Source organism: Kogia breviceps, chromosome 13 (assembly GCF_026419965.1).
Source record: "Kogia breviceps isolate mKogBre1 chromosome 13, mKogBre1 haplotype 1, whole genome shotgun sequence".
Taxonomy (NCBI): domain Eukaryota; kingdom Metazoa; phylum Chordata; class Mammalia; order Artiodactyla; family Physeteridae; genus Kogia; species Kogia breviceps.
In genome coordinates this window covers 2,003,393-2,027,768 of record NC_081322.1, presented here as the reverse complement: position 1 = coordinate 2,027,768, position 24,376 = coordinate 2,003,393, and the positions used below count along the sequence as shown (strand labels likewise).

The 24,376-nt window shown below is 40.7% G+C and overlaps 1 protein-coding gene across 11 annotated transcripts in view; it reads left to right on the top strand.

Annotated features, from left to right (window-relative positions):
- The window catches only part of LOC131768113 (COP9 signalosome complex subunit 8-like), a 312,045-nt gene that overhangs the window by 101,883 nt on the left and 185,786 nt on the right, over positions 1-24,376 (top strand). Inside the window, exon 7 of one of the 11 annotated variants that reach the window (XM_067011254.1) lies at positions 18,628-18,808. The exons of the other annotated variants lie outside the window; for them this stretch is intronic. Within the exon in view, the coding sequence (XP_066867355.1) occupies positions 18,628-18,779 (152 nt within the window). The 3' untranslated portion in view covers positions 18,780-18,808. Of the gene's footprint in view, positions 1-18,627; positions 18,809-24,376 lie in introns of those variants that run through there. 11 annotated transcript variants of the gene reach the window in all.

Here is a 24,376-nt window from a genome sequence, read left to right as displayed (position 1 = left end):
TTTGTCTCCATGGTGAAATAACGCAAAACTGGGCCAGAGTCATTTCCAACCCGGGAGGAGCAGGGCTCGGGGTCACAGAGGCTCAGCGGGCCGCCCTCTGCTCTCCGCCTCTGACTCATCGATCCCAGAGGAGCTAAGTACGTGCTTGCCCAGGGATGTACCCATATCTCAACCGGCAACAGGAAAGCAGGACAAGGCTGGCAGGACTCTCATTCCATTGTAAAGCTCTTAGATTTGACTGAGGATTTCTCAGTCTCCCCTGTAACAATGGCAAAATATTTTTACCCGTTCTACATATAGTTAACCTACCCGATCTTCACGCAAAGTACTATATCGAGCCCTCTGAAAATATCCTGTTTTTAAGAATCAGGTTATAAATTAATTCATTTGTATAGAATTAATAACTGATTTCACTCTCACAGCAACTATGGTGTAGGTGTTCGTATCCTGATCTTACAGATGAAAAAAATGGAAGTTTGGAGAGGGGGTCGGCAGCTTGCCAAAAATCACAAAGCTGAGCTGACAACCATCAGAACCCATGCTTTCAACCATTCTCTATTTTCCACTCTGACTAGTCTCCTAATAGAGCTTTCTTTTAGTAAATATTCTGGATGTCAGAGTCAAGGGTAAGACTCAATTTGAACTCTTGCCTATCTTCCCTTTAACTAACAACTTGGAAAGGGCACTAAAGATAGAATTCTACAGTTGTCAGCACCTGACAGGTAAGTCCTGTGTATCTTAAGAATTCTCTCCTTTCCAATATTATCACACTCCAGACTCCTTACAGGAAATGTCAGCTCTGCTGAAACTTAGCCACAAAACCATCCGACTTTTCTTTGGTGTTTATTTTTCAAAATGAACACTCAGGACACAGCTCCTACTTTCTGAATCAGTCCTACCAGTGTTTCTGTGAGCTATACTGGAGGTCTGAGATAAGTTCCCAGACTGTCATCAGACAGTCAACAGACTGAGGATACTCTCTGAATTATTTTCTTAAAATCAGTCTTTTATGGTGAGTTTTTATCTGTCAGATACCTGGATGGCAGGTGGGGAAATATGAATGCCAGATCTCCAGAAAACTCAGCATCTTCTTATCATTTCTTCCTTCCCGTGCCTTTGCATGTCCAGACAGAGCATGTTCCAAGTTCATGTCTCCACCCATCACAATTCTCACTGTATGTGGCCACAACAGAGCAGACCAGGAAGGTGTCCAGGTCCTCAATTTCAACCTTCCCCAACACATGAAGTCCATTTACTCATTTAGGGGATATATAACTTCTGTTCAAATACTTCTAGTGACAGACAACTCATGAACTCACAGGACAGTCCGATTAATTCTTCCACTAGTTCAGTTGACCAGTGCAACAGACAGATATTAAACGTCTAAGTCAGGCATTGTCCAGAGATGATAAAACATCCTACTCTCAGGAAAATGACAGTCTGACATCGGAACCCTAATCAGCCTCCCTTTAGCATCTAACCTTTGTTTCCTGGTTGTCTCTTTCAAGATGTCAGAAAGTAAGTTCAGTTTTAGACACCCAACCGTGGAAAGCAATGATTCTCCTGAGATGCCCCTGGGAGAAACACAATGTGAAGTTTCTATCACTCAGGTACACCTTCCTGACAGCAGGTTGTAAGGTCTTTCCAACGGGAAAGTAGTTTCTGCTCAAGAAAAATTAGGAAGGAAATTCCACTAGTGCTGGAAAATGTTTATATGTGACTAGACTACGCGGATTTAGCCTCAGTGCTAAAGCATGCGAAAAGAAGGTAGGATTCGTTACCAGCGTGCCCCTAGATGCTCATGACCAACTTTAGTCTTCTACGGCTTGTATTGGCCACCTTCTAACTTCTTAGAACTTCCTCTTCCTTTGCCTCTATAATTGTTCCTCCTCAACTGGCTTCATTGGCTTTTTCTTCATTTTAGAAACTCTAAATATTAGTATTCTCCACTGTCTTAATTTCATCCCCATCTTTGCTTATGCTACAGGTTCTCCCATGTGGCTCCCATGGTTTCCACCAGATCTAAAAGCCGGCTCCTCCTCAATCTGTATCTCCAGCCCTCATCTCTTTTCGGGGCTCCAGAATTATATTAACAGTTTCCTAATCCCATTTCCTTAAGGACATCAAGTTAATTATTCTCTTTTCCAAACTTCTGTCTCCTCCCATGTTCCTTATATCTGTTACTGTGCCATTATCCACCTCATCAACTAGCCACCAAATCCTATCTGTTCTACCTCAGACCTATTTCCTGATCATGGCACCAGCTGTAGCAACCAAACCATAGCTTGTCTCTCTGCCCCTGTTTCTTTCTAGCTTAGTCCATCTTCTTCATTGCTCCCGTAATTGTGCTGCTAAAATAAATGGATAAATAAATACATCTGATCATATCAGCGTCCTCCCTCATAATGTTTTCTGTTTTCTTGTTTCTTCAGCAAAAGGTCTAAAATGATTCCATAGCAAAGACATCATTCACTGTCTGTCTCCAACTCTACCTCTTCTACCTAAACTCACTCCCAGACACTCGCTCCCAGACCATTCCCACGGTACGCACACACAAACTCTGCTCCAACCGCCGTGCACTTCGTACTTGATCTTTTTTTAAATTTATTTTTCATTGACGTATAGTTGAATTACAATATTGTGTTAATTACTGCTGTACAGCAAAGTGACTCAGTTATACATGTATATACATTCTTGTTCATATTCTTTTCCATTATGTTTTATCACAGGATATTGAATATAGTTCCCTGTGCTGTACTGTAGGATCTTGTTGTTTATCCATTCTTCGCTTAAACATAGGCTATCGCGATTCTGTCTCTTTGAATATGCTGGTCTGTTTTCCCAGATGCCTGTCCCCTTTTCGATCTGGCAAGCTCATAATCATCCTTCAAAATTCAATCCAAATGTTATCTCTTCTGGGAGACATTTTCTGACTCCTCTAAGCAGTTATTGATTTCTTCCCATGCATTGGTGAATGGTCAAAAATATCACTGTGCATCAGACACCAGACGTGCCAGATGCTGGGCTGGATGAAGAGTATACCATGGTTAGGAAGATAGAAAGTCTCTACTCTATGGGACATATAATCCAGTAAGGAAGACAGAGACGGTACATATAACTCAAGTACATTGGCTCTGATGAAAGAAGCTACGTGTTATAGACATCTATACTCTAACCAGTGCTGTCCAATAGAACATTCTATGTCTGTGAAATGTTCTACATATATGCAGCCCAATATGATAGCCAATAGCCCCATGCGGCTATTGAGTAGCTGAAATACGGCTAGTGCAACGGGGGTTTTACATTTTTCATCTTATTTAATTTTAATTGGTTTAAATTTAAACATTCAGCTCGTGCCATCTATTATATACTGGGCAGTGTCGTTCTAGATATTAAGGAAGTCTTCTCTGAGACAGTGAGATTTACTCTTGGATCTGAAGGGTGAATAAATCTGAAGGACAGGTGAAAAAAATATTACAAGTGCACTTTTTTCTATCAATCCTACACCTCCCTTAGCTCTTATAAACATAAAATAGTGCCTGACACGTCATAAGCGCTCAGCGTACATTCACTATTTTGCTCTGCTTTAGAGGCTTCTTCATAAGCTTTAACTCATTTTCACATGTGTGTACCTACAGCCTCCATCAATTTCATAAAAGGGGAGACTGTCTCAAACTCTTTTCTCATCTGCCACAGAATCCCGAAGAGTGCTGTGCAGACAGGTTTACTCTCCACATGAAACATTCGACATTTTTTGGAAATTAAAAATCAGTGAGGACATAAACAGTAAGCGATGGTCATCTCAGTTCACGGTAGTTCTGAGCCTTACGTCTCCCAAGGTCAGAGCATGCGGTTAAGCTAATCTATTCTGAGAATATTCAGTGAGTGCTAAACTCAATCCTCCCTAGTCCTGGATTCATCTGAAGTCACTTTCTGGTGAGAATCTGGCTGCTTACATGAAGCATAATCCACCTCAAAAGCAGCTTCACATTGCCATCAGTGGGAATACATTCCCACTTTTTTCTACTCAAACGAGTTTACTTTGTTGTAATATGCATTATGTACTACGTACTATACACCACCTGGGAAAGGGAACGCTCTTTTGGAATGCATGCTTTTCAACACTTAGCAGGCTTGCTGTAAAGACCACAAGAAGCTGTTTTTAGCATAAAATGGCAAATCCCTGAGAGGATCAGACGGAGACGGTGGTACAGGTGTCTCAGCAATCTAAGAAAATGACTGCCCAGCCTCACAGACCTCGAGAGGGTTCTCAGTTCCACTGTAAACAGCACAAGCCATCCCAATATCTGTATTACGTGTGAGGGGCTAAGGACAGATGGAGGAAATTGGCCGCATAGAACTGAGAAGGGAACTATCAAGTAACTGTAGGTTCCCAAAAGAAGAGAGGAGCAGAAAATGACTAACCAGACCAAATCCAGTTCCTTCTCACTGTCAAGTCCGATTCTGCCAGTTTATGGTCAAGAGAGCCTTCTCTCCTAACTACACCCAATGTTCAAGGCCTAGTTCAAGTCCCACTTGCCCCACAGATCTGTGATGACCTGTTATTGCCGAAACTTTCACTGGGTAGAACACCTGTGAAATAACTATCCTGAATTCCCAATCTCCTCGCATTTTGCAGGGCACCTCGTGGACCCTTGATAGATATGTCCCGATTTATTCAATAACATGCTAGAGGACAGACCATTACCAAGTGAGATAAAGAGAAACGGGGGGAAAAGCAGAGCAGGATGCAGGGCTGTACCCCAGTGAAGGCAGCTCGGATTTCCAGAGGTGATTCATACAACAGGAACACCACACTGCTGAGTACGGTAGGATATATGGCTTGAACACCTGAACTCTGATGTTCTCTTATTATTGGCTGACATATGGATTACATCTTTCTCTGACAGTGCGTAAGGGGCCAGGTTCTTTGGAAAAGGAACTTCTTTTTTTAAATTAATTTTTATTGGAGTATAGTTGCTTTACAATGTTGTGTTAGTTTCTACTGTACAGCAAAGTGAATCAGCTATATGTATACATATATCCCCTCTTTTTTGGATTTCCTTCCCATTTTGGCCACCACAGAGCACTGAGTAGAGTTCCCTGTGCTATACAATATGTTCTCATTAGTTATCTATTTTATAAATAGTATCTATACACAGTAGTGTATATGTGTCAGTCCCAATCTCTCAATTCCTCCCACCCCCACGCCCCCCTTTTTATCCACACATTTGTTCTCTACGTCTGTGTCTCTGTTTCTGCTTTGCAAATATGATAATCTATACCATTTTTCTAGATTCCACATATATGCATTAATATACGATATTTGTTTTTCTCTCTCTGACTTACTACTTCACTCTGACAGTCTCTAGGTCCATCCACATCTCTACAAAGGACCCAATTTCATTCCTTTTTATGGCTGAGTAATATTCCATTGTATATATGTACCACATCTTCTTTATCCATTCGTCTGTCGATGGGCATTTAGGTCACTTCCACGTCCTGGCTATTGTAAATAGTGCTGCAATGAACATTGGGGTTCCTGTGTCCTTTTGAATTATGGTTTTCTCTAGGTATATACCCAGTAGTGGGATCACTGGGTCATATGGTAATTCTGTTTTTAGTTTTTTAAGGAACCTCCATCTGTTCTTTATAGTGGTTGTACCAATTTACATTCCCACCAACAGTGCAAGAGGGTTCCCCTGGAAAAGGAACTTCTATGTGTTAAGAAAAAAGTCTATACAGAAGAGTTTCCTACTCCAGAGGCTTGTGAAAATCACTAGTCCGGCAGATCATCTGATCTATGTCCCAGAATATTAAAACTAGAAGGGAATTCAGATACCTTCTGATCCCATCCCATTTCACAATTAAGGAAACTGAGACCCAATGTCATGAAATGACTTGTTCAACACAACGTACCTGGTTAATGGCAGAACTGAATCTAGAACCCAGGTGCTCTGGTGTCTGGTGTCAAAGGTCAGTGATCTTTCCATATGTTTCACAAGAAGTAAAAGAATTCTACTGCATTAGCCAGTGAAAGCTACCAATGACTAGTCTGTTTTCCTTCTCACTTGATTTCTCTCTTTTATCAGCCTGGACCCCAATTACTTAAGCTGTTCTCCAACCAAAAGTGGATTTCAGATTCCTCATCTATGTGTCCTACTGCCCCTGCCCTAAAAACTCTGAATGCAGAGTGAACACAATAATCTACCTTCTCCAGTCCTCGCGCAGGTGGCTGACTATAAATAGAGAAAAATTATTCAATCACATAAAAAAATTATGATTCTCACTTTCCATGTCCTCAACAATGAACGGCATTCCTTTTACTATTACTGATCAGCTCTTTTATTCCTCTCAGCCGTTATTCGAAACATCCAGCTCTCTCCCCAGCTTCACATGCCTCACCCCCATTAACGGCCTTCACCTGCTACTGCACAGAAGAAAGAAATGCTTCTCATGTAAACTTCCTCAACCTTCCACCCAATCTACAAAGTTACATTCATCTCCACTCAACCTTCCTGCCTTCCCTCCATTTCCCTATTGACTTCTTTGGGGCCTGGTTCTATCAACTCCCTCTTTCTGCTGTATAACCAAACTCTCTCCTGCTGGCTTCTCTCTAGCACATAAATATGCCCAAATATTTCAATATATCTTCTAGAAACTCTGTCTTGACTCTGCATTATCCCTGTAGCTGTCACCTTAGTACCTCCTTCTCCTCACACCCAGACTTCTTTGGGGGAAGCTATTCTTGATGACCCTAATGTCTTGCTTCCCATTTTCCCCATAGCACACCGGAAACTGGTGATTCTTGCCTTACGTCCTGAAACTGACTTAAAAAGATCCCTTATGACATGTTAACACATATCTTAACATCATTTATTTTTGTTATTGTGGTAAATAGGTAAATTTTGCCATTCTCATCGTGTTTAAGTGTACAATTCTGTGGCATTGAGAACATTTACAGCGTTGCGCAAGTGTCGCCACTATCCATTTCCAGAACTTTTTCAGCATCACAAATAGCAACTTTCTATTCATTATACCATAATAGCCCTAACCCCCCAGTTACTGCTATTCCACTTTCTGTTTTTATGAATTTGCCTATTCTAGATAGCTCATAGAAGTAGAATCATACAGTATTTGTTCTTCTATGTCTATGTTCTTTTATTTCACTTACCATGTTTTCAAGGTACATCCATGTCGTAGTAGGTATCAGAATACCATTCCTTTTCAAGACTGATAATATTCCCTTATACATACACACACACACACACACACACACACACACACACACACACACACCATTTTGTTTATCCATTTATCAACTGATGGACATTTGAGTTATTTCCACTTTTGGCTATTGTGAATAATGCTATGAACATGGATGTACAAGTATGTTTTTTCTCCTTTCAGTTCTTTGGGGGTATATATGCAGAAGTAGAATTGCTAGATCATAAGCTAATTCTATGTTTAACTTTTTAGAAACCACCAAATAGTTTTCCTCAGCAGCTTCACAGTTTAATTCTGACCACCACGGCATGCAAGTTCCAATTTCCCCACGTCCTTGCCAACATTTGTTATTTCCTGTTTTGTGGATAGTAGCTGTTTTGGTGGGTGTGGAGTAGTATCTTATTATGATTTTGATTTGTATTTCTCTGTGGATGATGAGTGATGTCAGGCAACCTTTCGTATGCTTATTGGCCATTTGTATATCTCCTTTGAAGAAATATTTATTTAAGCCCTCTACCCATTGTTGTATTGTGTTGTTTGGTTTTTTGGTTACTAATGATTGTCATTTTTAGCCCTTTTCTTATTTGATTTCTTTGTAGCATTTGCCCCTATTCTAACTGGAATGATTATCCCCTCTGTCTCTAAGACTTCTCTCTTTCCTATCTCTTCCCTCCCTACTCAGTCTCCCCATACTCAAATCCTCATTAGCTCTTGCAACATTTAATTCCTACCTGCTCTAACATTTACTGAGCACTTTGCACGTGCAGACACTAGGCTAAGTGTTTTGTATGCATTCTCTCCTTCATGTTTTAAAACCATGCATTAGGTAGGTAGGATTATTAGACATGCCATTCTGTAGATACAAAACTGCAGTTCACAGAAACAAAGTATTTTACTTTAAGTTTGTTAAAGTTATTAGTGAAAAAGCTAGAATTTAAACACAGGAAACTGATTCTAGAGCTTGTGCTCTTAAGACTTTCCTATCTAGTTCTATAACATTAACTACTAAATTAAGTTGATATAACCTTGTAGAGTAAGTTATATTATTATTTTTTTAACATCTTTATTGGAGTATAATTGCTTTACAATGGTGTGTTAGTTTCTGCTTTACAACAGAGTCAATCAGTTATACATATACATGTGTTCCCATATCTCTTCCCTCTTACATCTCCCTCCCTCCCATCGTCCCTATCCCACCCCTCTAGGCGGTCACAAACCACCTAGCTGATCTCCCTGTGCTATGCGGCTGCTTCCCACTAGCTATCCACCGTACGTTTGGTAGTGTATATATGTCCATGCCACTCTCTCACTTCGTCACAACTTACCCTTCCCCCTCCCCATATCCTCAAGTCCATGCTGTAGTAGGTTTGTGTTTTATTCCCGTCCTACCCCTAGGCTCTTCATGACTTTTTTTTTCTTAGATTCCATATATATATGTTAGCATACGGTATTTGTTTTTCTGCTTCTGACTTACTTAACTCTGTATGACAGACTCCAGGTCTATCCACCTCATTACAAATAACTCAGTTTCATTTCTTTTTATGGCTGAGTAATATTCCATTGTATATATGTGCCACGTCTTCTTTATCCATTCATCTGTTGATGGACACTTAGGTTGCTTCCATGTCCTGGCTATTGTAAATAGAGCTGCAATGAACATTTTGGTACATGACTCTTTTTGAATTATGGTTGTCTCAGGGTATATGCCCAATAGTGGGATTGTGGGGTCATATGGTAGTTCTATTGTAGTTTTTTAAGGAACCTCCATACTGTTCTCCATAGTGGCTGTATCAATTTACATTCCCACCAACAGTGCAAGAGTGTTCCCTTTTCTCCACACCCTCTCCAGCATTTATTGTTTCTAGATTTTTTGATCATGGCCATTCTGACTGGTGTGAGATGATATCTCATTGTAGTTTTGATTTGCATTTCTCTAATGATTAATGATGTTGAGCATTCTTTCATGTGTTTGTTGGCAATCTGTATATCTTCTTTGGAGAAACGTCTATTTAGGTCTATCCACCCATTTTTGGATTGGGTTGTTTGTTTTTTTGTTATTGAGTTGCATGAGTTGCTTATAAATTTTGGAGATTAATCCTTTGTCAGTTGCTTCATTTGCAACTATTTTCTCCCATTCTGAGGGATGTCTGGGTCTTGTTTATGGTATCTTTTGCTGTGCAAAAGCTTTTAAGTTTCATTAGGTCCCATTTGTTTATTTTTGTTTTTATTTCCATTTCTCTAGGAGGTGGGCCAAAAAGGATCTTGCTGTGATTTATGTCATAGAGTGTTCTGCCTATGTTTTCCTCTAAGTTTGATAGTGTCTGGCCTTACATTTAGGTCTTTAACCCATTTTGAGTTTATTTTTGTGTATGGTGTTATGGAGTGTTCTAATTTCATACTTTTACATGTAGCTGTCTAGTTTTCCCAGCACCACTTATTGAAGAGGCTGTCTTTTCTCCACTGTATATTCTTGCCTCCTTTATCAAAGATAAGGTGACCATATGTGTGTGGGTTTATCGCTGGGCTTTCTATTCTATTCCATTGATCTATATTTCTGTTTTTGTGCCAGTACCATACTATCTTGATTACTGTAGCTTTGTAGTATAGTCTGAAGTCAGGGAGCCTGATTCCTCCAGCTCCATTTTTCGTTCTCAAGATTGCTTTGGCTATTTGGGGTCTTTTGTGTTTCCATACAGATTATGAAATTTTTTTTTCTAGTTCTGTAAAAAATGCCAGTGGTAGTTTGATAGGGATTGCATTGAATCTGTAGATTGCTTTGGGTAGTAGAGTCATTTTCACAATGTTGATTCTTCCAATCCAAGAACATGGTGTATCTCTCCATCTATTTGTATCATCTTTAATTTCTTTCATCAATGTCTTATGATTTTCAGCATACAGGTCTTTTGTCTCCTTAGGCAGGTTTATTCCTAGATATTTTATTCTTTTTGTTTTTGTTTTTTCAATGGTAAATGGGAGTGTTTTCTTAATTTCACTCTCAGATTTTTCATCATTAGTGTATAAGAATGCCAGAGATTTCTCTGCATATATTATTGAATTATACAGCAACTGAATTATACAAGCAACTGAAACTGGGTTTGACAGCTTAAAATGAAATGGAATTTGTGGTAAGGATAAGAAGTAATTCACACAATTGAAAGGAAAACTGGAGAATCAGGATTAAAAAGATGAGATCTAGATGGATTGCAGTCCCAGTGTTGTAAGGGCCAAGGAACAGTCTCGTCAGGGCCCAGCCATTGAATGAATTGGCGTCCAGTCATATCAGCAACTTGGTCAAGACTGAAATTCCAGAGAGTGAGCATCATCTTGGTTTAGCTGGGACATGTGCCAACCCTGTTGGGAGGGAAGATGAGAATAGAACATGGTGATAGGCCATCCAAACTTGGCTGTATCCATGGGTGAAATGTTCACATCCCCAGAGCAAAAGAAGAAACAATGAATGAGTGGATGCAGAATGACAAATCTACTATCCTCCCAATCATTAACTTCAGCCCAGACCTCTCCTCAGCTCCAAACCTAAATATTCAATGATTGACCGCCTCTACTTAAAGTCCTTAGCACATCGGTAGGCACTTGCTTCTCTTTAATTGGGTGGAAGTCTGACCTATAGATACCTCTCCTGCTGTGTTTCTCACTCTGGACCAAAAATATGCATCAGTCTCTCTCCCTCATGAAGCTATGAACTCCTCCACTATATTGTATACTTCTCTGTACGCTCTAGCGCTAAGCACAGTGTCATACATGCAGCCAGTGCTCAATAAATGTTTGCTGCCTGATGAATCAACCAAAACTAGAGTTGAGGGAAACTACAGTATCAGACATTCATGTAACAGAAGATCTTGAACAAAAGAGACCTGGATGTTTTAACTGAATGCAGGTATAATATGAGCCTAAAGTGTTTTATAAGCTGTCAGAGTGAAGGTGGTTTTTTTACCTGTGTCAATAAATGTATGCAAAAAAAAAAAAAAAGTAGGTATGGTACCTGACACTGATCAGACCACATCTGGAGTAGTATCACTACTTCTGGTCACCACATTATAAGAAGGAGATTGAAAAACTTGAAATGTTTGGAAACTATATCAAATGAAAAAGTTAACTGAGTAGGGAATGTTTATAATGGAAGAGAAAAGAACTAGGAGGTTTTGATCACCGTAATTATTCAAGAAGTCCATGAAAAACAGAAAATTAGACTTATTCTATGTAACACAGATAGAATCAAAATGAATAGGTAGAAAAATAATCTTCAATTGTTCATAAATGGAATCATCTGTTCTGTAAGATAGTAAGACCTCTATGACTAGAAATACAGAGGTTATGTTAACAAACTTCAAGGTATTAAGTGATAACTTCTTAGCTTAGTGCACAGACTAGGTTAGATATCACAAACTCAGATGTCTTTAGGAACAAGACAGCAATTCATCTTCATGAATGCAGTAAGTAGGTTGAGTATAGACAGTAGAAGATGGTGGGGACTGCGATGGGGACTAGAGAATGTGCTTTCCTAAAGGTATTTGAATTTATACACGTTTATAACATGATGAAGTTCAAATAAAACAAACCTGAGAGCTAAATTCTATATTTGGACTGCCAATTTGTACTCCATGGTTAAAATTTTTAAGATAGTTCCCAACTTGAAGACTCAACCCTAAAGGGATGACACGCTTCTTAAACAGATTATTATTGACGTTCACATTTGCAAAGAGTCGTGAGGAAGATAATACCATTAAGAAACTTAGTAGTTACAATGGAATACTATTCAGCCATAAAAAAGAATGAAATGTTGCTATTTGTGGCAGCATGCATAGACCTGGATGGCATTATGCAAAGTGAGACAAGTCAGACAGAGAAAGACAAATACTGTATATCAGTTATGTATGGAATCTAAAAACTAAAACTACTGAATATAACAAAAATGAAACAAACTCACAGGTATAGAGAAAAAACTAGTGGTTAACAGTAGGGAGAGGGAAATGAGGAGAGGCAAGATAGGCATAAAGGATTAAAAGTACAAACTACTATGTATAAAATAAATAAGCTACAAGGATATATTGTACAACACAGGGAATATAGCCAATATTTTATAATAACTATAAATGGAATATAACCTTTTAAAATTGTGAATCTCTATGCTGTAGACCTGAAACTTATATAATAGTATAAGTCAACTGTACCTCAATTAAAAAATCATAATTTTTTTAAAAAAAGAAAATCAGTAGTGAAAAAAAAGTTGTTAGGACCATGGTTGATTCTAAGGAAATTACTAAGAATTTGGTAGATATGAAGATGCTGTGGTAAGCAGAAAAATGGTGGAATCTGTGAATATGTTACTTCAGCCAGCAAAAAGAATTTTGCAGATGTGAACAATTTGCATCCAAAATAATTTGAAGTTGATTTATTCAAGTGGCTAGAACCCGAGATAGGGAGATTATCTTGGACTGTCCAAGTGAGCCTAATCTAATCACATGAGGGTTTTTCAAATTTTTAATTTAATTATTATTTTATAATGGAGTATAGTTGATTTACAATGTAGTGTTAGTTTCAGGTGAACAGCTAAGTTATACAGTTATACATATACATATATCCATTCTTTTTCAGATTCTTTTCCCATGTAGGTTATTACAGAATATTGAGTAGAGTTTCCTGTGCTATACAGTAGGTCTTCGTGGATTATCTATTTTATATATAGTACTGTGTATCTGCTAATCCCAAACTCCTAATTTATCCCTCCTCCTGCACCTTTCCCCTTTGGTAACCATAAGTTTGTTTTCAAAGTCTCTGAGTCTGATTCTGTTTTATAAATAAGTTCATCCGTATCAGTTTTTTAGATTCCACATATAAGTGATATCATGTGATATTTGTCATTCTCTGTCTGACTTTAAGAAGATTCTCCCCAAGAGCCTCCAGAAATGAATGCATCCCTGTCAAAAACCTTGATTTTAGCTCTGTGAGATCCATGTGGAACTCTGACCCACAGAACTCTAAGATAATAAACGTGTATGGCTTTAAGCCACTAAGTTTGCAGTAATTTGTTACAGAAGCAATAGAAAACTAATAAAGATGCTTAAAGTTAAAAGGATAACATGTGAGAAAAAGAATCATTTATTGTCCTGTACAAATGCCTGGCAAACAACAAGATTTCGTGTCATATTTAATGTACTTTTAAAATATAATTTATTTGATAATGGAGACATACATTGTAACTGGCATTATGCATCGCTGTCCAGGAAAAAATTAAAGAAATGAAAAGGAATATATAGCATGACGTCCACATTCCCAAAGAGCAAATTTTTAGACAATAGAAGATCATTAAACAGAATATAGTCAAGAGCCGAATTATATATTATAGCAAAAAGGGAAGTCTGTGAGTGTGATTATTTCATGTATCAGGCTTTCCAGACTTAGCTAAATTTCAGATATCCTGATGGGCTGTGGCTATACCATAAAAGGACTAGAAATTCCTCCATTTTAGATCTAAAATAATTTATCTCCTATGCTGGAAATAACAAGTCATTTATCAAATAACATGTTCAGCTTTTTAGCTTAGAAGCTGTAGGCATCGTGATGATAGGAAAGTGAGAGTGAGTGAAGCTTACTAGGACTGGAGATGTACGAAGAGAGAGAGAGAGAGAGTGTGTGTGTGTGTGTGTGTGTGTGTGTGTGTGTAAAAGAACAGAACATTGGTGCAAATTAATATTGTGGAATAGAAAATATACCTCCCTGCTTGGAACTTTTAGGAGACAGGTAGTTTTAAATGGTATAAATGGAAGGTGAAGTTAAAGTAAGAAAGAGATGCCTGGTAGAGTGTAGCAAGCCAAGAAATAATAACTAAATAATAAATAATGTTTGCAAGTTTGAAATAGATTATATTTTTATTTATGAAATATTAGGTACCCTAGGTTGAGAGTCTATCGAACTGAAGTTTTGAAACAGCTGGCTTGGATTTTTGACAGTGAGTTCGAACAACATGGAAGCACAACAGAGTACATTTGTAATTGGAGAAGCCTGTTGATATTATACATTGTACATTTCCCAAAGAGGAATGGAACTTCTCTGGTTGAAGTTTCCAGTGTAATAGCCGAAAAGGAGGAAGGTAGCCCAAAGCTGTGGCGAGGACCCGATTGACAGAGATGATGCTAATATAGAGAGAGCAGAGAGTATACGTTAAGGAGGGCATAAGGGCCCAAACTTTGGGAAGTGAATGGGATTGGGGAGTCCTGTGACTTCTAGAAACTAATTTGAGAGGAGAGCATTTAGTCAGATCAAGGCTTTTAAGATGGACAGGACAGCAGGGGATGTTTTCATTCACTTTAAGGCTGGAGACTGTACAAGTACCTGCAATGACTTGAGAATCCTCTTCTTTTTAGTTCAGTAGTTGTCTATGGCTGCTGAATGCCAAGTAAAGACAGGAGCACGGTAGACACTCATTTTTAGTGGATGACTAGCCAAGAACTACTTACCTTGGCTTTCCACTGTGTCTCTAGCGCTTACCTTTGGAAAGTCCAGCAATGATAACTTGGTCTTGCTGGTCAGCTAGACACCCCTGAATCAAGGAATCTAATATTTTTGGTGACTGTTTATCTCCTCCTCCACCCTCATCAGTTACAAGTGGTCCTCACCCAGGACCCCATTACTGAGTTACTCCTCCTCCAAGATGATGGATGTACCACTAACTGTACACACTGCCCTCTGCTCCACTGTTCATCTCAACAGCCTTGATCTGGATGAAACTCCTCCTCTAAGACGGGTTTTTAGAGATCATAGGACTGGAGAGAGAAAAGCTGGAAGTGAATGAAGATGTTCCAATTGACACTACGTGAAAAAAGTGTGAGCTCAGAGTCAGATAATTTCCTTGAATTAATCTAAACTGGATGCAGTTGGAAAGCTTTTTCAAAAGTGTCATCCTGGGCTTCCCTGGTGGCGCAGTGGTTGGGAGTCCGCCTGCCGATGCAGGGGACGCGGGTTCGAGCCCCGGTCCGGGAAGATCCCACATGCCGCGGAGCGGCTGGGCCCTTGAGCCGTGGCTGCTGAGCCTGCGCGTCCGGAGCCTGTGCTCCGCAACGGGAGAGAGGCCACAGCGGTGAGAGGCCCGCGTACCGAAAAAAAAAAAAAAAAAAAAAATCCACATCAAAAGTGCCATCCTGTTCAACCTTCCAAAAGTATGGTTTTTTTCTTTTGAATGGCAAATTCATATTTGATTGAAAACACGGAACACAGCATTCTCAGTTTAATGTTTCCCAGAGAAGCTTGTCGTTCACTGGATCGTACACTTAATATAAATTGAAAACACGGATTTCTGGATAATTTATTTCCAGAAAGGAATACCAATTTATACGAATCAAAGAATAAACTAATAATGACAACTTTCCTTTGAAGCACAATTTAAGGGATCACTCAATATACATTTATTGAGCATTTTCAATGTGCAAAACACTGTCTTGGGAACTGAAAATTCATACAAAGATGTTTATTACGTGGCTTCTTCCTTCAAAGAGGACTCAGCCTAATAAGAGACATGAACACACAGATATCTTATTGTGTTCTTTACTGTAGCAAATGTCAAAAGGAATATTAAAAATGAGCATCAGTAATTTGGAAAATGATGCAATCTCCTCTGGGTGATATGATCAGGAACATGTTGGAGGAAGCTTCATTAGGCTAACTGTAAGGGATAAAATGATTAGGGATAGAGATGAAGAGAGGGAGGTCGTAGCGGGAAGAGCCATTGGAAAAGCAAAGACAAAGAGGAAAACACCATGGAGAGTGTTCAGGAACTAGCGAGTGGGACAGTTTGGTGAAAGCATACAATCCCAAGTAGGAAGAATGGAAAAAGGAGGCTTAAAACACCAAATCATAAGGAGTCTTGAATGCTCGGAGTTCCTGAAGGTGTTTTTAAAAGACAGTGACATGATTGGCTCTATGCTTCCCCGAGACAAACCTGGAGATAGTGTAGAGAATACAGCATGGAGGCGACCGAGATAAGTCAGGAGAGCTGACAAGGGCCTTAATTCTCAAGATCTTCGTGTCCTATATGTCCTACATCTCTTGATGCTGTGTATTGACCGAGCCCCTGCCCCCTCTCTGTATACCACGCTGGGCTTCTCCCCATGGTTTCCTGCTGGATCTTTCCCTCTGAGCCTGGCGCTCAGGGAGGATTCGTAACTCAAGGTCTCAACTTTTCACAGCCTTCGTCTTTCTGCTGCAGTTAACAAAGCCATGGCTGGCAAGGTAGCAAAAGGATCACATACAGAAGTGGAGGCTGTGTCTACATAGAAGGGGCAAAAAGTAGTAGAGATGTCCAACCACAAATGAAAGAGGCAGAGGAGGAGGAGAGCCTCCAACGGGTAAGAACAAATCTAGATAGTGCAATGCCATGGAATCTGTAAGAACAAAGTATTCAAAACCATCTGTTCCTGTAGAAATGAATGAAAAGGCTATGGTGGTTGGGGGTCACCATATCCTGCACATCCTACATCTGTTCTAATAGTTACCCTGCAGAGCAATTCTTCTCCAAAGGCATGGATTGGAGCCCTACCCCAAACCTCCCATAATGCCTGTTATATAAAAGTAACCAAGTAATTGTTTCTTAAATAAGTGAATGGGTCAACGGGTAGTCACTCAACGTCACCTTCAAAAGAAAACGGTGCTAATTATGAGGTCAGGGAGGAGGTCAAAAAGTGAGTGGTAAGGAATGAGAAGCAAATAACGCAGGCTGAAATATTCTGAAAGGAAACAGTGAGATCAGTTAGTAAGTAGCATAAGAAGTTAGCAGGGCTTTTTGGTTTTGTGTTAGTGGTTGTTGATGTTGCTGTTGATTGATTTTGCCTCTTGTTTTTAAGTGTGAAGGAGATTTGAGCCCCTGTAGAGGTTGTGAAGAAAAATCAGTTAAAGGATGATAAAAATCAGAGTTGGGGGGTGGGGGGAGAGAGAACATGGCTTATGGAAGAAATGTCCAAAGAAGATCAGAGGACATGGGCTAGAGAGAGCAAGTCCTCAGAAAGGAAAGGTGAGACTTATTCTAAGAGAAGGAGGAAAGAGACTTTTTAACAGAAGAATCAACAGGTTTGGGGAACATAAATTTTGAGCTGGATACAGAAATTCTGAGCTGAAAAATTTTGCTGGCCTTGACCTCTCAAGAGACAAGAGGGTGGGAGATTGTGCAGAGTGGAGGTTTGATGACTGAACAGAGTGCGAAATGTTTAGGAAGAACCGCCTCAGAAATACATTTAGGAGACCCAATACAGAGTTATGAGCCCTGAGGGTCCCAGGCGATGGCAAAGGGCTCTGTGAATCTGAGGAGGCCCAGTCACTGTGGCTTGTGACTTCCTCCACCAACAGCGGGGGGGACTTGTTAGACAGGTACCAGCAAAGGTCACAGAGCAAGAGGAACTTCAGATCAACAGTGAGAAAAACCCAGCTGGCAGTAAGCAAGAGCCAGAATTGCTTATAAATTAACTTTCATAATTAGTTGCTTAGCAACTGCCTCTCCCGTGTAAGCATAAGCCCCGTGAGGCCAGGGCACACTGACCAAACAGCCAGAGGTGGCCCTCGGTAAATAGTTGCGGAAGCATAGAAGAGGGGAAAGGAAGGAAGAAGGAGCAAGGGGGGAGGAAATAAGGGAGGGCAGTAGAACTTTTAGAGCTTTTGTTTAGAACCAGTGACTATGTTACCCTTCACGTTGTTTGAAAGGGTTCCTCCTTATCACAGGATAAACACCCACCACGCACTGAGAGTACGAATGAATGCTGTGGACTGTTTCCCAATCTTTCCTTTACTTTAGAAGTTGTTGAAAGCATGTCCATCGTCTATTAACTAGAGAAAAGTCATATGAGGCAGTCAATAAAGTGTCCAGAAAGTTTTCATTCTTAAGAGGATGTGCAGGCTGTTTCTGACAGGAACATCAGATTAATCAAGAAGTCTGTTGGTGAAAATGATAAGAAAAATGGCACAATTTGCTCTCATTACCAAGATGTTCAAAAATAAATCTAGCTCCCCAGATCTTTGAGAAATGTCTGATAGCTACGAAAGCAATCTCAAGTACTGGAGAAAATGTATTTCTGCCTATCAAATATGTTCTCAGATCATTCTTGAGAGGAAAATGGTGTTAGTTATTCCAATGACAGACCAGCTGCATAAAGAGACAGTTCAGTGAGTGATTTTTTTTTTCAATGTCCTTTAGTCAAGTGTGTGACAGTAAAAGAGAAATTTTAAAGCAATCAGAAGTTATATCAATATTGAAAGACTTGTCCAGGCCAGAAGGGGTCCTGGTTAATAGGAAAAGGGTCTAAGAATAACTATAATCACAGGAGCAGGGTGCCTGCATTTCCCAAGGTTAACATGTTCCAGAATTTTCTGAGAGACAAATGACACTTGTTTTGGTTTTAGAGTCTCCCTGGAAGGGTCTATGGCATCTACAACTCTCATGGGTAGTTTCGAGCCATCTCATCCACAACTTGATGCTAACAGATGCAAGAAAAATAATGCAGACAATCATTGGCGACTCAGAAAACACCAACAGGCTCAAGTTCCTAGTTTAAGGGATTCAGAAACGACCTTAGCCTCCCTCGTCATCTCGTCCCTTCCACCACCGGACACCTTCATCCACTCTGGCCAGAATTAAAATACAGGTGCTCTGCTAAGCACTCTAGTCGCGGTTGAACTGAGGCTACGGTGACAAAAGGGTGACCCCTAAATGCCTGCTATGCTGTGTAAGTCACACCCCTGCTTATCTAACAGCCTGCTGTTCTGATAGCACCCTGCCCCCGAGCTCTCCCCATGTGGTCACTTCCCTATTCACTCTGATACCTTCCTGGGATCCTGGCTCCCCTGAAAGGCCTGTGGTCCTGCATGGATCTTTCCAAGACTGCTTCTTAGGGGGTACAGATCTGATGCTAAACACCAGCCAAGTGTCCGCGTTACGCATTGCCTACCTGGACTGCCTCCACTTATCACAGTGTCTGGCACAAGGCGGCTACCTAATAAATGTTGGTTGAACTGAAGCATGACTCGCTCTGGGTTCCCCGGCACTGACTCCAACCGTTTGCCTGAGGAGTGTCTGAGAACTGCATCTTCCCACTGTCTCTCTGTGCGATTTCTGGCTTGCCCAGCTGCAGATCCAGTGTGGAGGGCCTCGTGTCAGGTTTTAATCATCTGGCTGTCACGTCCTACTTTAAGTAACAGGCGGATTTGGCTAATGATTTCCAAAATATGCCAAGGACAGTCTACTTCTGGGTCCAATGCCTGTTACAGATGCCTTACCAATGACAAAGCGTGTATTTTGAACTTGATTTCCTGTCAACTCAAATTTTATGTGATGCTCCTTAAACAGGTAAGCCCTGGGTCTCTTGCCATATTATACACAGAATTTGCTTTCTCTGGTGTGGTACGCAGTTTCACAAACAATGCGTATGACATATTTTGGTATTGACCTACATTCTGCCCTCTTCTAAAATTATCTACTTAAAATGTACCAGGCTGTTTCCAGGACATTCTGAAACTTTATCAAGTAGAAACAAATCTTTATTTCTTGGCAAGAGAAATTGTAGTCAACCTTGAAAAAAGGATGCTTAAAAGAAAATATTCAGTGACTGATCCTTGCATCAAGTAAAAATTTAAGAGAACATATGTGATAATGGTATCTGCCCACCTACAGAATGGAGTATGTATCAAAATGCTTTTGTTATTTCACAAATGTAACAACATTAAGATGTAACTATTATCAGATGTTTATATATGCATTATATGCACCATATATGCATAGGACTTTAAACTCATGTCCTCCATCTTCTCTGTCAAAAACAATCCTCGGGGGCTTCCCAGGTGGCGCAGTGGTTGAGAATCCGCCTGCCGATGCAGGGGACAGGGGTTCGCGCCCCGGTCCGGGAAGATCCCACGTGCCGCGGAGCGGCTGGGCCCGTGAGCCATGGCCGCTGAGCCTGCGCATCCGGAGCCTGTGCTCCACAGCGGGAGAGGCCACAGCGGTGAGAGGCCCACGTACCGCAAAAAAAAAAAAAAAAAAAAAAAAATCCTCAGCCTGAAAAGGTCAGAAGAAATAATGATAAGAGTGAATTAAGACCAAGACCAAGATAAGTGTAGAAATTATAAGAACTTAAGTCTCATGATCTGGACAAAATATATCTGAATGTTTGGAGGGGGCAGAGGTAAGGCTTGGAGGATGCAAATAAGTTCTCTGAATTGAATCCTTGAACAGCCAGAAAACACAGAAGAGAATCGTGGTTCCCATTTCCAAAGAGAAGAGACGGATTCCACAAAGCATAAATCAAAAGATGTGATAGGTGTTTGGGGCAAGATTCTTGACTGAATTATTAAAAGCTTGGTTTGAGTTGACTTAGAAAATCAAGTTCAAAATGAAAAGAAAGTAGGGATAATAAGAAATAAATCATCCCAGATTAAACTAATTGTTGGTAGAGCTACTAAACTGGCAAAGAAGAAGGATCTAAAACAGCGTATCTTGATTGCAGCAAAATGTTAGACAATGTCTTTCATAGTATTTCGTCTTGTATTCAAAACAGAGAATTATAAATTGGATCAAGGAAGTTAGGTGCATTTAAAACAGGTTGAACAATAGCAGTAAAGAAAGTCAGTGTCGGGCTTTCCTGGTGGCGCAGTGGTTGAGAATCCGCCTGCCGATGCAGGGGACGCGGGTTCGAGCCCCGGTCCGGGAAGATCCCACATGCCGCGGAGCGGCTGGGCCCGTGAGCCGTGGCCGCTGAGCCTGCGCGTCCGGAGCCTGTGCTCCGCAACGGGAGAGGCCACAACAGTGAGAGGCCCGCGTACCACACACGCAAAAAAAAGAAAGTCAGTGTCAACCTAAAGGGAATTTCAAGAGTGTGTATTGTAAGTATCTCCTTCAATGCTTTTACCAGTGTTTTGAATAAGGACTCCCAGCAACTCTAGGATGTTCTAAGTTGAAACAGATAACAAATACCCACGTGATGGAAACAGGACATAAAAGATCTCAACTGGCTTAAGTAATGAGCCAAATCAAACAAAAATGAAACTTAAAATAAATAAAGAGCTTTTGACACGGATTGGAAAGACCAGGGTATTATTCGAGAGAAGGGAAAGAAAGATTACAGAGTGAGGAATAAAAAGCAGGGAGCTTTGGTGAAAGAGCGGTGTATCATCTTCCTAGGGCTGCCACAGCAATGTACCAAGAACTGAGTGACTTAGAACGAGAGAAATTTGTGGTCTCAGCGTTCTGGAAGGCAGAAATCGGAAATCCAGGTGTTAGCAGGGCCATGGTCTCTCTATGGCTCTAAGGGAGAATTCTTCCTCGCCTCTTCTGGCTTCTGGCGTTTGGCAAAAATCGCTGGTGTTCCTTGGCTTGTTGATGCGGCATTCCAGTCACGTGGCCGTCTCCTCCCTGCACCTTCACGGCATCTCCCCTCTGTGCGTGTCTGTGTCCTAATTTCCCCTCTTCATAAAGACACCAGTCACGTTGGACTAGGGCCCACCCTAAAGACCTCATTTCATTTAGTTACCTCTGTAAAACCCTGTCTCCAAACGAGGCCACCTTCTGAGCTACTAGGGGTTAGGACTGCAATCTGTCTTTTGCAGCGGACGCGATTCACCCCATAACAAACTACTCCATGTGAGGTGGCAGGAAGTTGCCCCACATAAAAAGCGTGACTGCACAGATTTGGAGTAAGGGGAGAGCTGGGCCTCTCTGGTCAGCACACACCTGGGGAACTGCAGTCAGTTCTGGGCCTTTTTTTTTTTGTTTTATTGGCGTAGAGTTGATTTACGATGTTGTGCTAGTTTCAGGTGTACAGCAAAGTGACCCAGCTATACAGGTACATATACACACTACTGTATATAAAATAGATAATTAACAAGGACCTACTGTACAGCACAGGGAACAGTACTCAGTACTCTGTAATAACCTATATGGGAAAAGAATCTGAAAAAGAATAGATATAGGTTTAAGTTCTGGGCCTTTAATTGGCAGTTAGGATGATGAGGGAACTTAAAACCAAATTATTGGACAGTGGTTTGGAGGAAATGGGACTGTTTTAGCCTGAGGAAGAACAGGCACGGAGGAAATGAAAGCCACTTTCAAAGACACAGTCAGTTGGCTGAAGCTAGAGTTGTTTTTTATGGCTCTGAACCCAGAATTATATTACCGAGAGGGACTGATTCAGCTGGATTGAAAAGAAGATTTTAAAAGGTAGTGTGTCCAGAGGCAGTTGCAATTTCATAGAAATACTGAGCTCCCTGTCTGTGGACATCTTCAAGCAAAGGCTGAGCACAGAGAGAGGGTGTTTAAAGGGAATGGAAGCATTGGAAATTAGCTTGGAGCAGAAGTCTTTTGACCTTGAGATTCAAGAATTCTATGAAAGGAGTTCTTCTTTTAACTGAAGAATATTGATATCCCATAATATTTTATAAGGAAATGGTACGTGCTAACCAAACTCTAGGATTGCTTTATATTAAGGAAAATCTGAAGGAAGGAAAAATGAAAAGGATCACATATTTTAACCACACAAATAAAAAATAGATGGTCTAAATAAACATAAAATATACCCAGTAAGAATACAGGAAAACCATACAATCAAATAAGGGAAATCAAAAACCTTACCCAAGTCACAGGCATTTTACAGTAAAAGCAGCATTTTGACTTTTATAAAAGTAATATGAAAGATGAAATCTAGAAAATGCCATCAGGACCAACTTTTGTTACCCCTAATAACCAGAAGCAGAAAGGAAACGGGAAGGACAGGTACCATCTGGTGAAGTGAACTGACTTCTCTGAAAGAGGTCAGGAGGGAGGAAGAGACCAGTGAAGAAGCCAATGGAAGGGGACCCCCCGGACACTGGAAAGGACAGCAGGCTTGGAAGGAAGTCCCAAGACAGCTGATCTTGGCTCAGCTGCCAACCAGCTACACAAGGTCACACGAAACACTTCCCTGCTTCTCGCTTTGCTCTGTTACTTTAAAAAGCAAAGAATCAGATGATGTTTTAACAATCCCATCCAACTGCAAAATTGTGACTCCAATGAATGTCCACAGGTAGGGAGCGAGGAAATACTTTAACACAATAAAGGCATAGAAATGTTGAACTTACAAAAAACCAAACGTAAGAAATAGCCAGTGGGGCTTCCCTGGTGGCGCAGTGGTTGAGAATCCGCCTGCCGATGCAGGGGACGCGGGTTCGTGCCCTGGTCCGGGAAGATTCCACATGCCGCGGAGCAGCTGGGCCCGTGAGCCATGGCCGCTGAGCCTGCGCGTCCGGAGCCTGTGCTTCGCAACGGGAGAGGCCACAACAGTGAGAGGCCCGCATACCGCAAAAAAAACAAAACAAAACAAACAAAAAAAAAAAAAAAAAGAAATAGCCAGTGTAACCGTTTGAAAGACTAGAAGTAAAGTAATGGATGCAAACAATAGTAACAGGTACTACATGAACGTGTGCTAATAAGCCACATGTCTACGTACAAAGGTTGAGTTTCATTAAAAATAAAAGGAAAGTCATTAAGTAGTTAGCCTATTAATTATTACCCATGAAGTGTTAGCTTTGTATTACCGGTGAAATTATGAGTACCTGGTAGGCAGCTATTTACAAATATTTCTGTAAACTCACTCACACTCAGAATATTACTTGGTACAGTCTGAGATGTAATAGACCCCTAAGCTTGAGTCTATGTGTCTGGCTTCCAAGTCCAATAATGTCACCTTCTAGGCAACATGATTGAGGATTAAGTTCTCAGGTATTTTTTCTTTTTTAAAATTTATTTGTTTATTTATTTATGGCTGTGTTGGGTCTTTGTTCCTGTGCGAGGGCTTTCTCTAGTTGTGGCGAGCGGGGGCCACTCTTCATTGAGGTCCACAGGCCTCTCACTATCGCGGCCTCTCTTGTTGTGGAGCGCAGGCTCCAGACGCGCAGGCTCCGTAGTTGTGGCTCACGGGCCCAGTTGCTCCGCGGCCTGTGGGATCTTCCCAGACCAGGGCTCGAACCCGTGTCCCCTGCATTGGCAGGCGGATTCTCAACCACTGCGCCACCAGGGAAGCCCTCAGGTATTTTTTTCTGCAGTAGCAATTTCATTAAAATTCTTCACCATATTCAATTCAACGACTATAAACCATGCCAGATGATTTTAAAATAAAGAAAGAAGTAC